Raw genomic sequence first — 18,872 nt, 5'->3', positions numbered from 1 at the left:
GGGATTGACGGCCGGTTATAGAAAGTGTACCGGAAATCATGTGAAAAAAAGAGGCACGGTACCGGATTAGAACCCGCGACCTAAGGCGTCGTATAGACAAACCTTACCACTAGGCCACCGTGCACTTATGATTCAGATCCCGATACACTTTCATTTAGGTTGATAACGTGATGTGCGGCTGAGGGAAACACGGTACCGTGTCAGAATTAAATAAAAAAATTTCAATAAAATTATAATTGTATCAAAAGTAATAAGCGTTATCAATTAGGTCTAAGCACCTACATATATAATCACCATGTCAAAGTTATTATTACAATTTATTGAATAAGAAATATTTCTATGTTTAAAATTTGATCACAGGTTTTGTTTTTAGATTTTTTTTTATTTTTAGATAAAAACATCATCAAAAGTTATAATTACTTGAGTTATATAATTTATGAAATATGTTAAAAATAAATTTCAGGAAATTTTAAAAACCTTATGACCCTAGAAAGTGCTAAATAATGATAATATTGCTAATTCATATGGTTTTAATCATTAAATTATTTTAATGAAATTTGAAATTTTTCGTTTTACATGAATTATTAAAATTCATATCTGTACCTTTATACACAATACATGAAATATTTGTTTAAGCTCAAGTTAAAACAAAAAATATGGTTTTGTATCATGTGTATTTACACAAACTTTAGTCATACATTAAAAAAAAAACACTAACGAAAACCTAAAAGATTATTAAAACTTTACGATTCTTCGTTGCTATTGAGAAGTTCATATAAAAATGGTATGTAAAACCTAATTAAATATATATATTTGTTTTTTTTAATAATTCTATTATTAAATTTTTAAATCATACATCTTTATTTTAGCTTCGATGCGAAGCTGAGAAGGTATTGGTTTTACTAAGATGTGTTTTTTTTTTTTTTTTTTGTGTCTGTTACCACTTTTTCTCAGCTCTCGCCGAACGGATTTCTTTCAACGATACGTCAAAAGATCACAAATCGTATCTAGTTGAAGACATTATCCTTAAAAATTGAAAAAATTTCACTCATTCCCCGTAAATGGGGGAAACCTCCAAAAAAATTACAAATTTAAAAATCGCTAATTTTCGATATTTTTTCTTTTTTTTTACTTAAAATTGCCCTTTTTTAAAAATGACCGAATCAATATAATTTTTTTTTAAAGATACCTTAGATATTTACCTATCATTTTATATATTTTTTTTTATAAATTTGACCCTTTCCCTGCCCACAGAAGGCGATTCAAAATGACAACTTTTTCACAAAAAATGAACTTTTTCAACTTGACTTTTGAAAATGTTCCGGAAGGTCTGACACTTTTGTATATATATTAAATTAAAGCTAATATAATGTACTTTATTATGAAAAAAAAAATTTGACCTCTAGAATTGACTTCGTGGTGAAAATGGCCACCAAATGCTATTATCGTGTGAAAATTCTCGATTTTATTTTTTATATTTTTAACTTTATAATGCTATAACTTATTGAAAAGTGCATAAAAAAATTGTGTTGATCTATTTTTTTATGAGATATAATATTTTTTAATAATCCCTTTTTCATTCGACAAACTTTATCTTAATTAGGATATTAATAAGGAACTAGCAGATCATGTAGCTTTTGGAATAATACACCAATTTTTTAAAATTAAACACTATCTAAAGATTTGCATCGAAGCGTTTTTTTTTGATAGTGATTTTAATCACTGTCAGATATCATTATACTTGATCCAACTTTGCCACGTCACCACTGTGCCACGACCCCCCTGTGCTGGGTTTTTTTTAAATTTATTTCGTGAAAATTACTAAAATCAACATATAAACATTTGAAAAATAGCCATAAAATTTTTTCAAATAACCATTACAAAAATAGTATATCGTTTTCTCCATTTCAAAATAATTTTATATCTACATTTTGTAATTTTTTGATTGAACAACCTTATTTCCATTGTTAATTTTACAAAAAAAAAATGTGTTTATTTGGAACTCCTGAAAATTGTAAAAAAACAAAACATAGTTTTTAAAAAAAGGCGGTGAATCGTCTTCATCACCGCCTTCGATCATCTTTGAACATCGAACATTTTTTTATAAAATTAAAAAATAAACTTTTTTTACTCTCACCTAAAACATAAAAATTACCAAAAAAATAAAAATAAAAATATTTAATTTTTTTTTTCAGAATAAATTCACAGCATATGCCATCATTATATGTATAGCGNTACCAAAAAAAGTAAAAATAAAAATATTTAATTTTTTTTTTCAGAATAAATTCACAGCATATGCCATCATTATATGTATAGCGTTTCAGTGTAATACTTCATCTATTTTCAATAATTAGCAACTAAATATTTGATATAAGCATCACTTTTCGTTATAATTATGATTCTCTGTATTCAGAAAATACGAATTATTGTATATATTTTTTTTTACAAAACCTTTGNCAATACCAATTATTGTATATATTTTTTTTTACAAAACCTTTGTTTTTAATTAAAATCATTAATTATATGTGACAATGATAATGATTTGTTTACACATTATTAAATTTAAAATACGATAAGATTTCATATTTTAATTAAATAATGTGGCTATTATATAACACTAATATATATTTTTGAGTCACGGGAATAGTTTAAAAATTCTCAAAAACGTAATGTTGTAGGTTAATAAAAATATTATTGCTTTGAAAATAAAATTTGTCGCCATAGAATAAAAAGTTTCTAACTCAAATTTTTACACTTTATAGTAGAGTGATTTTTAGTTCAAAATTATTTTTTTTGTAACCTATTATTAGAAATGATATTTTGACTATATAATATGTAGAATGTTTTACTGAACATGATGAAACTTGAATATGAATTATCCTTTAGTTATTAACGAATTTCTCAGCTTATAGTTAATATTATCTGATTAATAGTAAATTATCATTCTATTTAAAAAAATATTTTATTATTTAGAATCTTCCTAAATACTTTATAAAAAATCGTAGATCAATTTTAGTAGTACTAACATTTTTAAATATGAATTAATAAATTAGAAATTTCCATTAAAAAATTGATTTAATAACATAACAAATAATTCAAATGTTTTAATATGACTATTCATGATTGATAATATATGATACAATTTTAAAAATTATTAAAATTTATAGAGTTATTTAGATACAATATAACTATTAATATTAACTTTAAGTTATGAAATTAGTTTAATCATAAAATTCTCAGTTATTCGAAAATTTTCATTTTCTGTAACTCCTTTAGTAATGGATATTTTTTAATAATTATAAAAAGTGAAAGCAACAATTGATCTTTTTGAGATGACAAATTTACTAACAAATTTTTTTACAATCATCAAAGATTTTAAGTGTCTACCCTGAAAATACATTATTTGTAAAAATCAATTTTTAATTTTTAACTCTTTGTCTGTGTCGACAAAAAATTATTGTAAGCTATAATATTATTATTTTAAGTTTCTTATATGTGCACTAGGGTGACAATAAAATTAAAACTTTTAAATATTTCACAATCTTACCCCCAATATTTTTCCAAAATAAAAAAAAATTGTTTTACAAAATTTAGTCTAGATTAAAAGATAGCTCAAGAAGATTAAAAATCGAACCAAAGAAGTAATTTTATAGTTTTATTTATCTTGATAAATATGATACGTAATAAAAGTGATAAAAATACACTATATTTATTCAGTACTTTACTGCATAGTGGATTATTATAACTTACATCGAAAATAACTTATTATAGTAGTAAAAAAATTACTAAAATTATTTTCATATTTATCGGAAATTTTTGTTTTTTTATTTTATTTATGCTTACATTCAACAAAGAGTTATTTCTAGGACTAATTACACAAGTTGTTTTTTATTAAATTTTCTAAAAATTGTATTTTATAATTTTTTTTGTAACTCTCAGTTTTTTTAGAATGTAATGAAAAGCATGACACTGTAATATGATATTCTTAAAAATAACCATACTACTGAAGGTCATTCAAGCATATGATAGATAGCTTAAAAATACGTGATAATTTTGATCGCAATTTTATACTTTTTATTAACTCAAGAAATGGTGTTATTTCAAATCCACTTTCTGTTCGTCGGTATTAACTTAAACACCCGTTTTATTCGATACATCAAAAAATTTAATATTTTAAAGTAAATATTTAGATAAAAATAAAAATTATTGTTCATTATCTATAGTTCTAAATTTATTGATATTTATCATAGCCTAATATTGAAGTGCATAACTTACTAGTAAATATATTATGCACTTAAACACCTTAAAGTAAAAATTACGTTGTTATACGGATATAATTTTAAATTTTTTGTGTGAGTGTTAAAAAAATTAAAAATGACAAATAATATAGTCTATTAAAAATGCCTTAAAAAAAATATCAAGCAGTTCTCTGAATAAAAATTTTTATTTTTTGTATACGTTGATTTGATTTTTAAAAATATTATCAATGATAAATTTTCATAATTTTTGGGGGCTAAATCCCTCTAAACTCATTCAAATTTTGCTTATGAATATTTTCATACATGACATTAGAAAATTAATACATATACTTTTTTTTTGACTATTTATGCTCTAAAATACATTTAAATAACCTAAAAATGATAAAAAAAATTCTTAAAAATTGCAAAATTACAAAATAGAAGTTGTACTTCTCCAGAAGAAGTAACTCTCCATTACATAAATAGAAATTTGTTCTTGAAGTGCATTTTCTATGATAACCCTATGAAATATGTGACATTCACTAAAACCCAAGCTTTATTTATTAGTATCTAGTATTATATATATCTAGTATATATATAAATATATTATATACGATGACAGTCACATTTTAAAAAGTTCTTAAGAGATTAAAAATATTTATAGTTATTGTATACATAAAATATTGGTTTTACATTGCTTAATTTAGCAAAAACTGTTCAAAATACGAAAACAAAAAAAATTGTTAGAATTACTCATCAATTTTTTTATAGCAATAATGGTATAAAGCACAATATTAATTGGATTATAATTTTTTAATATAAACTTCTCAAATATAACTAAATAGACATGAATAAAAGTGAAAAATTAATTAGTAAGATAAAGTAAAAAATATATTTATATAATTATTAAACAACTTATCAATACAAAAAAAAAAAGATAGAGAGTTACAAAAAAATAAATGTAATGCAACTGTTTGACATATTTTTTGTAAAAACATATACTTTTAAAATAAACCGTTATTTTTATAGTTAAAATAAGTTATTTTTCGTGACACTTATAATAATCATTTTTGTAGAAAAGTTTCATACTAAACTAGAAAATTATCTATTGGATCCAATATTTAACTCCTTTGAGTTTTCCATTAGAAATATTCAATCTTGCATAAATTTTGTAAAATATTTTTTTTCATTTTGGAACAATATGAGGGTAATGTTGTTTAGTTTTTGAAAGTCTTGACTTCGTTGCTCTACTAATGTGTTTAATATTTAGTTCTCACTTTAACGAATATTTACCAATATTTATTTTATGCTAAATTGTTTATGAATTGTTTTGAATTAAAAATATTAATTAAAAACTAAAAAATATTTAACTAAAAAAGCGTGAGTGTGTCTTTAGCGCTGATGATGGTAACATTGTTCAAAAATACATATTCACGATTTTTTATAAATATTTGTGGTTTTTTGAGCAAAGTATTTTTTATATTTTTAATTTTAAATAATACTATACACAAATAATTAATTCTTATTATATGTTTATGAATTTCATAAGTATTCAACTTGGAATCAGTGGACGGCAATAAAAGTAAGAATATATTAAATAAGACATAAAAACATTTGTAACTAATTTAAAAAATTTAATTAATCACGTGTAAATTAAAAACAATTCCTTAATTTAAACTATTAAGTGACTTTTTTATAAGTTTTAATGAAAATTAAGTTCAGTTTTTTAAAATGAAGCTTCTTAATAGAGAATCTCCAAAAAAAAAGTTTATCAAGGTAATAAAAAAGATATACCGTGCATCACGATCGACATTCACGTATTAAAAAAAACATCATAGCTCAGTGAAAAATCAACAAACTTAAACAAAATTTTCAGAGTACTTTTAAAAAATTTCTAATCAGATTTGTTAAAATTTTTATAAGCACACGGTATGCTAAAAAAAAACGTTTTAGCTTTAGTGTCTTGTATCTAGTATCAATATCAAATTAAAAAATGTATAAGACAAGTTGAATTATATTGTTTCTCAATAAAAATGGCTTATTTTCCGTTTAACTATTTCATGTTGTTCTAGCTTCGATGCGAAGCTGAGAAGGTATTAATTTTACTTTGATGTGTTTTTTTTTTTTTTTTTTTATGTCTGTTGCCACTTTTTCTCAGCTCTCACTAAACCGATTTCTTTTTCTGACTTTTCCCATTTTTCTGACTTAAGAAATGAATTCAGTATATTAATAGCGATCTCATTATTACACGATGTCAATAAAAATACATCGAACAAGATGAACGATAAAGCTGCAATAGTTAACGATTTCATATTATTCGTAAAAATAATTAACAAAGTTCAATAGTAAAATTTTTATTTTTCTTAAAGAACTATTGAACATGTTACTATTTAACTGTTTTGAATTGTAAATAAGAGTTTTAAAATATTTAATAATATATCATTTCACGTCACTTTAATGTATTTGCTATAGATAATAAATTTATATGATTTATTTTTTTGGTTATGAACATTTTTATGAACACTGAGTATTTTTAGCTTCAATGCGAAATTGAGAAAGTATTATTTTACTATGATGTGTTTTTTTTATTAGTTTTTTTTTTATGTCTGTTGCCACTTTTTCTCAGTTCTCACTGGACCGATTTCTTTCAAAAATACGTCAAAAGATCACATATCGTATCTAGTTGAAGACATTACCCTTAAAAATTGAAAAAAATTCCCTCGTTTCCCGTAAACGGGCGAAATTCTCCAAAAAATTACAAATTTAAAAATCGATAAATTTTGTCATTTTTTTCAATTTTTTTTCTTAAAACTTCTACAACTTTTTCAAAAATCAACAAATCAACATAATTTTTTTTTATACTAAAACCTTAGATAATTTTCTTTTATTTGATACCATTATTTTGAAAATCTATCACTTAACCTGCTCATTGGGGGTATTTAAAATAGCAACTTTTTTACAAAAATTAATTTTTCAACTTAATTTTTGAAAATGTTCCGGAAATACTGCGTCCTTTAAACAAATATCAAATTAAAGCTTATTTTATGTACTATACAATAAAATAAAAAAATTTGTCCCGTCACTTTATCTTCTACATTTAAACGGCTGCCGTAGTTAAAAAAACACTATTTTTTGTTAAAATTTTCGATTTTGGATTTTAAATTTTCAACTTAAAAATGCTATAACTTTTTGAAAAATGTATACATCAGCACAAATTTTTTTTTTCTAAATATATTATAAGTACATATTTTATTTGACATACTTTTTATTAAAATTGGACAATTTCCCCTTATATAGGTGGCGTTCAAAACTTGAAATATTGTAAAAAACATAGATCTTTTTCAACTGAACTTTTGAAAATGTTCCGGAAAAACTGCGTCCTTTAAACATATATCAAATCAAAGGTTATGTTATATACTATCAAATGAAAAAAAAAAATTGGTCCCGACATCTTATCTTCTATGTGCAAATGGCTGTCGAAAATTTAAAAAAAAATGTAATGTTTGCGATAAAAATTACATTTTATCGGGATGTTTTTTGTACTTAAAACTGCCATAACTTTTACAAAAATGAACAAATTGACAATCGTTCGTATTACTTTATTAAATCAAAGGACCTGGTCATCGTGGTCAGTGGATTCTACTGCTTTGTGTCATATATCAGTCTCAGTACTCGGTTGTCGCTGTCCGGCTTTCTGTATTAAGTCAAGTCGTCTTTGTTCTTCCTTTTTCACCTACCTACTTTTGTCTTCTACATCTCAGAGTACTTGTGTCTTGCACTTCATCTGCACCTCATACTTTGTCGTGCTCCTTACTTAGTACGCCCAGTATTTTTGTCTTGCACTTCGTCTGCACTTCATACCTAGGTGTTACCCTTATATCATTCCTATAACAACGGCCTTTTGACACCCACATCCGACCCGGAGTGTCAGCCAAGCACGGTGATTATTATATAATCAGACATATGTGAATATCCAGGCGGCAGAATTCGTACCCACATTACTCTACGCTTACTCCATGGTAGGCTGTTTTGTGTTTCGACATATATAAATAATTTAATTATTCAAATTCTAAAAAAAACAATTGCATACATTTTAAATAAATTAATGTACTTTAAACAACAATACTTTAATTTTCGAAAGTAAAATGATGTAGAACTTTATTTTCAATAAGGTGCAACATTTATTTTATATTATAATTTAATTAAATACGTTTATTTTTTTAATTATATTAATAAAAAAACAATAATTGTTAAGCTACGATAATACTATAGAAAGATTTTAAAAAAAAATTAATTAATTAAATTATCATATAAAATATAATCCATTGTTTAAATTAATATTCTTAATCTTATTAATATAAATATTTAATATAGATTATATTTATTATATCTAATTTTATTTATTCTTCATTATTTTTATAATTAAAAATATTGTATTTAAATATTATTTATATATAATTTTATTAATAAAGAAATTGTAAGTAATAAAGTATATTTTATATTGTTTTTTTGAAAATTAAAGTAATATATTTAAAATGCATTAAACAATACAATTTCAAATAATTTCGATTGTGCATTTTTAAAAAACCACAATAGACGCAATTTTCACACTATATCATTATAACGTTTAATCGAAAACTTATACTAGCTATTTCACTTATCATAAGCCCATTATACCTTTCGTGACATTAGATAACAAAAAGCGTTAACATAGTGAGATCACGTGTGGACGTCACAGATATAGATAATATATATAATAGATAATAGTTTATTATCTATATCTGTGGTGGACGTAGCATAGTTGGGAAGAGTATATATAAGACAGTGATTAAAATCACTTTCATAAGGAACGCTTCTATGCAAACCTATGTCAAGTATTTAATTTTAAGAATTTGGTGGATTATTCCAAAAGCAAAATTAACTATTTCCTTCATTTTCCTGATTAGTGTTACACCAATTTACAAGTATAATATATGAATAAATATTTATTATAGAAATTAAATATATTATGAAATAGATATTTAATAATTTAGTGTTATAATTATTACAGAGAAATTATAAAGTAGTTTAACTTTTATGGCAAACGTGTATAAAAATTGAAAAGCTTGATACATAACTTTTCAGAAAATAATTGATTGTTCATCATAAATAAATGGTCTACAAGAAATATTCATCAGAGTCAAAAATATACTTTTCTTGATCAATTTTTTGCGCTGTTTCAATTCTACAATTAGATTTTTTCAATCACTACTAATTTTTGACATTATTACTAATTAGTTACAAACTAGCATTAAAATATAACAAAATAACCAAAAAAATTTAGGTTTCATTGAACTAAAAAAAAACAATCATAGTAAAATTAATATATTCTCTGCTTCGCATAGAATTTAAAAATTAATAAAAATAATTAATATCAATTAAAAATAATAATATTTAAATTCAATTCAAAGAAAATATTTAATTAAATAATTTTATAAATAATAAAAAATTTTTCTTTAAAAAAAATTTTAGATGCCAAAAATTGTCAATGGTGTAAGAAACCTGCAAAAATATCTACACGTCCTTGTCGTCACAACTTATGTGTTGATTGTGCAGCATTTATTAACAAGGATAGAAACAACATGTGTCCATTTTCTGGCTGTGAAAAATATACAATTTTATCTTATGAAAGATTTGGTATGTGTATTTTTAATTATTATTATTATAAAAATGTTAATAAACAAATTTATATATAAAACATTTTAATACATTTTATGCATTGTAAAGAAAAAATATATTAATCAATTTTTAAATTAAAATATTTTTAGGAATATTATCTGTAGTTAATATTCGTAAGAACATTTTATCAAATATATTTGATGCATTTTACAGTGGATTTTTGTGGTCTGTTAAAGTTGTTGATTGTAATAATTTTGTAGACATAAAGAAAAAGTGACTTGTGTGATTTTAGATCGTTTATTTTAATCTTCCAAATGATACACCTTTAAACAAGAATGTATAAATGACGTTGTAGTTAGACCAGCACTTGTAGGATCGTTTGAAATTGCTAATAGAGTAGTATCTGCCATATGCATAGGTTACGAGGATAGTTGCATTTGTTGGAAGATCAGAAATATAAATAATGTACAAGAAGGGAGCTTCATCACTACTATGAGGTACACCAGCTGAAATATCAAATTGAAGTAAGTGTTCAAAATTATAACGAATTTTTAAAGAGCGATTAGCAAGATTGGTTGGATTGATTGCAAGAATTTAAGTATTAAGTAGTAAGGTGCAATAAATATATTTCAACTTGAAAGAAAGTCCTTTACGGCGTCTCAAAGGTTTGAGTTACATCTAAAAGGACATCGCTGCAGAAGTGTTTCTGATTAGTTTCTAATGCATCTGATATAATATCAATAACCCGATGTAGTTAGTGCATCGTTGAATGATCTAAATTAAAATAAAAATTCAGGTATATCACTGTTCAAATTTACTAACACAGTTAGTCAAATAAACAGAGTTTTCTCTAGTACTTTACCAAGAAAAGGTAATAAACTTATTAACGTATGAAGAAGAAGATTCAAATGGTTTGTTAGGTTTTAAAACTGTAATTTATTACACCAGCACACAAAAACAAAAAAGTTGTCTGGACTTTTGACCAGACCCACTTACGGACATGTATTTCGACTTGCTGAATCCAAATTTGAAGTCCATTTGGCCCGGTCATCCTACAGATTTCAGTAAAATGCAAAAAAACCCCAAAAAAGGCGAAATACTGTAGTAATAGCGATGAAAAAAATTTTTGTCGATCCGGATAAGTATGATTTTTATGTATATCAATTTACTGAACCTGAATCTGAACGTTAATTAGCCCGTTGAGCCGTCAAAATTTGAAAAATATCGAAAAACCCCAAAAAAATTGCAATAAATCATGAAAAATCAAAATTATCAAGATGAAAAAATTTTTTTGGATTCAGATTGAGTATGATTTTTGTGTATTTTGTTCCACTGAATGTTAACAATAATTACTTTATATCCGTCGTGATATTAAAATTTGTGTGTATGCGGCAAAAGTCGAGGTTGGACTACTGGTCCTTTAGTCAATTTTAATAATTAGTGTACATGCTGGCTAGTTTTTGGGCTTAAATGTCCTTTAGTGGGTATAGTAAAAAGGTAGTTGTGCTAGTGGCTGACAAGGAGCCACCCTTCAGTCTGCTACTTTTGAGCTAGACTGTTCTAACGGGACTAAACTCTACCCCATTAGTAGTTCACAAATTTGAGGTATTGGGGCTGATCAGTTAATTCAACGGGAGGACTAGAGAAGAGCTTGAACGACGAACTCGTCGTCAATATATATATATATATATATATAAACATTAATTAATTTGTGTAAATCTTTTGTATCCACGTTGGGGCACTACCGACGTACGACATTAGTAAAACTCCAAAAGCAGTTTACCAGAAAATTATTCCCACTTGTAAATTGAATAATAATAATGGAAAAATAATATTATGACAACAAAATTACTTATGTGTTTTCACAATTATACTTCATTATAGTCTACTTATTATTATTCAAAACAACAGGTAGACTAAAGAAAATTTAATAATCATATATATAATCTTTAAATGACGTGTTTTTAATAAAAACTACCTAACATAAAATTGAAGCAAAATTGACATGTAAAAAGCAAAATCATATCTTACTAAAAACTATGCACGTGGAAATAAAAAAAGCAAAAAGGCTCATAAATCAGTAAAAAATAAACAGATTTTAACAAAATTTTCAAAGTGTTTTTTAAATATCTCTAAGCAGATTTGATCAAATTTTCTAGTTTTAAATCGAAAAACGCTAACGACAATTAGCATTATTGACAAACATTATTTCTCATCTTCGCGAATAATTTTTCGAGAATAACGTCGTCAAGTTATTTTTCCAACATTGCCTAATTTTCCAATGTTTTATTATATAATAAAATTATTTTTATATTCCATAAATAGATCCTTTTTTTATTAGACGAACATGGTTTGTGTACAAAATGTGAAAAAGAAGCATCATCAGTCACAATAATTCCATGTTTTCATAGAGTTGGAAATTTGTGTTCCAACAATCATGATTTGGGAGAACAAAATAAACTATGCATAATTTGTGATACACCCTTTCGAAAGTATTTAAATAAATGTATGTATTATACACGATATCATAAATAAATAATATAGTACTTCCGTAACAATTCTGATTAAAATTTATTTTTATTTAACCATGCTTCATCAAACAGTTATTGTATAACTCCATTTTTTACTTATTATGCATATTTACTTTAATTTTTAGATGAAATAGAAAATAAATGCATTAACTGTCAAAAAGAATATCCAATGATAATTATGAGACCTTGCAATCATCGCATTGGTCCAGAATGCTATAAGCAATATATGAAGTCCGAAAAGTGTCCAAAATGTAATATAGAAGTAAAATTAATTTCATATAGTACGTAACTAAAATTTCTTTAAATAATAGTGAACTAAATATTTTTAATGTTGACAATTCAGTATTTACTAGAGTGATGCCAAGCGTTTGTCTAATATTTCATAAAACCTTATAACCCACAATTTTTTAAAATTAACATATATACTTCAACAAAAATTTGTGATTGAAATGAATTATATAATAAAAATAATTTATAATAACAAACTATAAAAGAGCTGTATATTTCATCACTTCAATGACTAACGAATATAAAACTTGTAAGGCTTGAGGCAACAATTTTCAAACAAATTTTTTTTTGTTAATTATGAATAAATATACAAGTTTACAAAATATATTTCATCAGAGAACAAAATGTACTTTCCTAAAAATATTTTTGCTAAAATTCAAATTCAATTAGATTATTGCTAATTAGTAAAAAAAACAAGAATTTATTAAAAAAAATAATTATTACAAAAATATATTTTTTTTCAAATTATTATTGATTTCAATTATTAAATTGTAAAAAGTAATCTGTGCAAAATTTAATTTTTAACATATTTTTTTGGTCCTTTTAAGTTATTTTTATAAAAGTTATAATAAAGAAAATTTGAACTTGCTGATCTGAAAATGATTTACCTTAGCTAAAAAAAAAATTTAAAAAACATTACATTTTGAGGGTAATTTTTTGACGTATTATTGAATGAAATTAGTTCGATGAAAACTGAGAAAAAGTGGTATCAGATACAAAAAAAAATAATAAAATCAATATAGTAAAATAATTTCCTTCTATAACAATAATTGATCAATTGTGGCTAATATTATTTAAAATAAAAATATTATAAATATTTAATTTAATTTTTAGTTAATTACCATTTATGTATTTCATTAATTATAGATGAAAAAGAGTGTTCTATTTGTGGAGAAACAGATAGAAAATTCGTGACTTTAATTCCTTGTTTACATAAAATTTGTAATCTTTGCGCAAACAATTTAATGTTAAATGAAATTTTATTTTGTCCATTCTGCAAATTTGAACTGCTTCAATATGTGTAAATTTTCATATTTTGATTTATTATATTAAATAATAAAAATAGATTACTTATGGCTAGTATTATTTAAAATTTTAAATATATTTAAATTAACGTTTTTAATTTTAAATATTTTGTCAAGCATTTGTTTCCTAACAAATACCAAACATTAATTTTTAACTTAAAATATTTTTATAGTAAAATGATTACATATTTATTTAGACTTTATAAAAAGATGTATATGTAGAAAAGAGTTACAAGAAGTAACCGTGCACCCTTGTAAACATAAAGTTGGAGTTAATTGTGCTGAGAAAAGTTGGGAAAAAGCATTTGTCGCACCCAAATGCCCAGAATGTGACGAATACATTAAATATTTTGATATAGATGGTACGTTATCGATTAGTTTTACTATCTAAACTTCTATTTGTGGGAATTAAAATAATATATCCATAATGATCAAAAAATTAAAATATCTACCACCCATTCAAAGATTATACAAATATTCAATAAGTATGGAAAATTATTTCTATTTTTCCAATTATTCGTAACAATTTACATGATTATTTATATGACTTATATTGACTATTATTATTAATGAGTTTATATTGACTATTTAATAATCCTATTAACGTTCGACACTTCATTTGAGTAACAATGCAAATATTTGTTATTGCATTAATTGTTTATTAATATAATTTGGACCGAAAATATAACAAAATATAACCAGGCATATTTATATAATATATATAAATTTCATATAATAATAGTTGACATTTATAATATTCAATATATAAAAGAGTACATTATTTTTACTCATCTAAATACTTCTTTCTTTTGTTTATTTCTAAGAATTTATAATATTGTTTGATGACAATAATAAATAAATTCTTTGTTACAGAGTAAATAATTTCCCAAAATTAAAATTTTTATAATTCTTTGAGCAGCCCCAAATAAAGGCAACGAGTTAACATGAAAATTTTGATTGGCCTGTTTTAATTTTATTTTAGGTATTTTCATAAAATTCATTTATTGAACAAATAAAATTTATTTGTTCATTATTTAATAATGCCAAAGTTGATTTGTCATTTTTTTTAAATAAATGTATACAATATATAATGACCGAAATATCATCATTCGCCTCTTTCTATGAATATTTAAATTTTACCAAAAAATATAGATAATAAAATGGACAGTACCAATAACTAATATCACTTGAGTGGGGTACAAGGCCGCTTTATAAATTGTGCCGCTCATAGTAATCAAGTCAACCGCCTTAATTGCCTTTTTATTTTGCACATCAAAAACAATTATATACAAAGCGATCTGAGCATATGGCAATGCGTCAGACCAAGTTCTAGCAATGTTGATGTATCTTTACACAAAACAATTCTCCCAGTTTTTCTAATTATGCTAAAAAAATAATTTTTAGAATTTTTTAGTTTCTTATATATTTTGATTTATCAATCATGATGGACTTTTATGTTTATCTCTTATACCTTACAATAATAATGATAATAATAATAATAATAATAATATGATAACAACTTTTGAACCAGTACTTCTGAAGTTATTTATATTTTTATATCTAGGAGAGATGATTGATATGGCAAAGAAATGTCTAATGATAACTATTATTATTTTAAAATGGTAGTAACTTTAAAAATAATGGTCCAAAATATTGGTTCCAGTGATTTTCTTAATTAGTACATTTTTTATTTTATATGCTACTTAAATATGTAAGTTGCCAATTAAAAAAATAAAAAGCTTACGCCTTTATTTTTTTAATTTATTCTTTAAAGGACGAATTAAATAAATAATTAATAATTGATAAATCAAGAAATATAGTAAACTAATAAATATCAAAAATAATTTGTTTACCATGATTATTATTTTAAAAAATATTGAATGTCTAATGTTAAAAAAATTACGCTGTATGTATAAATTAAAAAATTTCATTTAAAAATCTTATTCTTTTTTTAGATGAAAATTTGAGAAAAAAGCTTAATCCGGAGAGATTTAATCATTTTATGTCCCGTTTAAAAACATACATTCGTTTTTCTCATTCAACAACAGGAAATCTACCTGCACAATAGTATATCTTTCAGAATTTTATTAAAAAATTAAAATATATAATACTACATGATTAATTTAAAGCAAAAATTAATATTATAATTAATTACATTTATTACTGTTATGTGACTGGTACTAATTTAATTATAGTTTCCATATTCTAACTCCACAATTGGTATATAGTGCGCCACAATGTTTTTTTATAATAATAAAAATATAACACTACCTAATGAATTTTATTTTAAAAAAGTTTAGTAATCTTATTTAAATACTTACATTCTCACTTTATCTCAAGATGTTGGGCTAGAAAAAATTTCCATTTAAGCATTTTTGAGTTTAGTAAACCTAATAATCTAAGGAATTTAAAACCAATATATACCAGTTTATAAAAATTTTTAAAAAAGACTGGAATAACAAAAAAAACAAAACTATCTGGTTTTTTATTTACTAATAGAAGTATTAAAATTAATTTCAAACCAATTAAAATTCTATTTTTGACTATATTTTATGCTGTAAAGGGGTTAAAATAGTTTTCTTTTTGTTTACTAAAATTCAAAAAAAAAAAATACTTTTTCTGTTTCAATTGTACACAGTAGTTTACTTTAAGAATGTATTTACATATAAAAATATCAACCAGTACAGTTTTAAATAATTACATATGTTAAATAACTACAAAAATAAAAATGACTGGTTTTTTAAAAAAAAGTTCTAGTTTTCTAGTAGGTAACTTATAAAGGATCATCAGGGACGTATCAAGGGAGGGCAGCGGTACCTACGCCTCGGACACAATATCCCGGGGGTCGCAAAATCGTAAAATTAATCATTTTTGTTAAAAATTATAATATCTATTATGTTTTGAGTACAACTTCATTATACAAGTACAAGTACAACTCATAATTAAATTTTTGTATATTGCCGTGTCGAGAGGCAAAAGAGAGGTTTTTACTTTGATGGTCAATTTCACATTGTAAAAATTTCGATGAGAGAATTTTTTTTTTTTATTATAGTTCAAATTAAAAGCTTAAANACTCGAAGAGAGAATTTTTTTTTTTTATTGTAGTTCACATTAAAAGCTTAAATATGATATAGATTTAAAATACATAATATTTTATTAATTGAAACCAAATTATTAACAATAATTTCTTTTTATTCACATAACGAAAAGTATACATTTACAAGTATAAGGAAAACTATTCAAAAACAAAATAAAATAAAACACGTATGTACATAATAATAATTTTAGATAAAAACAAAAAAATAGTAATTATACAAAAAAAAAAATTAAACAGAATAAGACAAATATATAATTAGAAAAATATAAATATAGATTAAACACTGAAAAAAATGTTCAAATTTACACTTTTTTATAATTTGGGATTGTACCAATGAATACTTTTTAAGGAATAAGAGTCTTTTCTATTTGTCTCAGAAGCAATTCTCTATTATTAAGATATCCGTCTTCGGATCTCGGAAGAGCATTTTCAATATCAACATTATTGTTTGCTTGACAAATGAACTCTATTAGATGTTGCTTAATAATTTTAGAATAGCTCTCATGTGCCAGTTCAGATTTAAATCTTTTTATTTGCGAGAACTCATACGACAGCATAGCATAGTTGAATTTTTAGATAGTGTTTAATTTTAAAAATTGGAGGATTACTATAAAAGCTACACGATTTGCTATTTCCTTATTAATATCCTGATTAAGATAAAGTGTGTCGAATGAAAAAGGGATTATTAAAAAATATTATTTCTCATTTTTATTTCTCAAAAAAATTGTGTTGATCCATACACTTTTCAATAAGTTATAGCATTATAAAGTTAAAAATCTAAAAAAGAATTATTTTACAAAAATCGTATCGTTAAGATTAATATGCAGTCAGAAAGTCTTATAATTACTATTTATTGTAAATTTAAATAAGTTTAACTTTCTATGATAAATCAATTTTATTTATATAATATTTATCCAAATCATTTTACTCCCTTTGTCATGTATTTTAAAATAAAATAATATACAAAATCCAGAATTTTAACTGTCAGTATTTCTTTAAGTGTCAGTATTTCTGGAACACTTTAAAAATTAAATTGAAAATGTCCTAGTTTCAATACGCATGTTTAGAGTTTTGACCCCCTTTGTATAAAGGGGTATGATTCGATTTACAAAAAAAGCGTGTCAAATAAATTTTATATACTTAAAATAATAATATTGATCCATACATTTTTCCAAGTTATAGCAATATAAATTTAATAATATAAAATCGAGAATTTTTTCACGGAAATCGTACATTTTAACACGCTTTTATTAGTTTCACTTGTATGTATGTATGTATGTATGTAACTCTCCAAACGCCACGCGTTATCGCATATTCCGTCGTCTAGACTAAACTGTCATAACGCATTCACCCCACCCCACGCCGCGCTCATCACACGAAGACAACACTATTCCTCTGTATAAATTTATTTTTGGTTATCGTACCCGTGTGCTTGTCATCAATATTATATATATATAAACAAATTTTTATTTTGACTGACCAATACTATCCGCGTACCATACGGCTTACGTATATATTCCTACTGCCGTTTATACCTCAGGTATAACGTTAGTCCGACACGCCCGCCCACAAAACACAGCTATACCTAGTGCATGATACTTTTACGTAGTTAAGTTGCATTATTTGTATATATATATATTCTAATTACTATTAAAAATATATATTAACACACTTTATTCTAATTAAGAGATATAAAGTATTCATTCCGATTTCGAGGGATGTTTTCCGTATTGTCATTTTTCGTCACTACCTCCATGTTCCGGGAGTGGGAAATTTGCGCGCCTGCTGCTTTCCTTGGATGTGGTAGCCGTTTCTTAGACTCCCTCCCCGGAATCGAACCCTGATTTCCCGTTACCCGTAACAACCATGATATTGATAGTAACTACTATCATAACATGAAACTAAAAAGTAAAAAATAAATATAGTTTAAAAAACTAAAAAAACACGCTTTTAAAGCACATCGAACTAAAAAGTTAAAAATAATTTTTAAAATAATTATGAACAAAAAATACTAGTATTATTGTGATAAAAGCGT

At 24.2% G+C, this 18,872-nt stretch overlaps 1 protein-coding gene across 1 annotated transcript; it reads left to right on the top strand.

Moving 5' to 3' along the window:
* Positions 1-1,254: 1,254 nt before the first annotated feature.
* On the top strand, positions 1,255-15,909 carry LOC126902141 (uncharacterized). The gene is made up of 10 exons (XM_050679167.1): positions 1,255-1,328; positions 2,280-2,325; positions 5,788-5,820; positions 9,750-9,914; positions 12,238-12,402; positions 12,553-12,708; positions 13,583-13,736; positions 13,782-13,795; positions 13,938-14,102; positions 15,696-15,909. Exons 1-10 carry the CDS (start codon positions 1,317-1,319, stop codon positions 15,806-15,808), a joined length of 1,023 nt encoding a protein of 340 aa, XP_050535124.1. The 5' UTR covers positions 1,255-1,316; the 3' UTR covers positions 15,809-15,909.
* The last annotated feature ends 2,963 nt before the right edge of the window (positions 15,910-18,872 follow it).

This window comes from Daktulosphaira vitifoliae, unplaced genomic scaffold (genome assembly GCF_025091365.1).
Source record: "Daktulosphaira vitifoliae isolate Bord-2020 unplaced genomic scaffold, ASM2509136v1 Scaffold_3, whole genome shotgun sequence".
In the NCBI taxonomy this organism is placed as follows: domain Eukaryota; kingdom Metazoa; phylum Arthropoda; class Insecta; order Hemiptera; family Phylloxeridae; genus Daktulosphaira; species Daktulosphaira vitifoliae.
Note: the sequence above shows the minus strand (reverse complement) of the source record. Positions and strands in the feature narration are given on the sequence as shown.

Excerpts from the sequence above, each read along its gene's own strand:
- LOC126902141 (XM_050679167.1), top strand. Across the intron at positions 5,821-9,749 it reads ATCAGTGGACGGCAATAAAA|ATGCCAAAAATTGTCAATGG; the intron begins GTAAGAATATAT and ends AAAAAATTTTAG. Across the intron at positions 9,915-12,237 it reads TTTATCTTATGAAAGATTTG|ACGAACATGGTTTGTGTACA; the intron begins GTATGTGTATTT and ends TTTTTTTATTAG.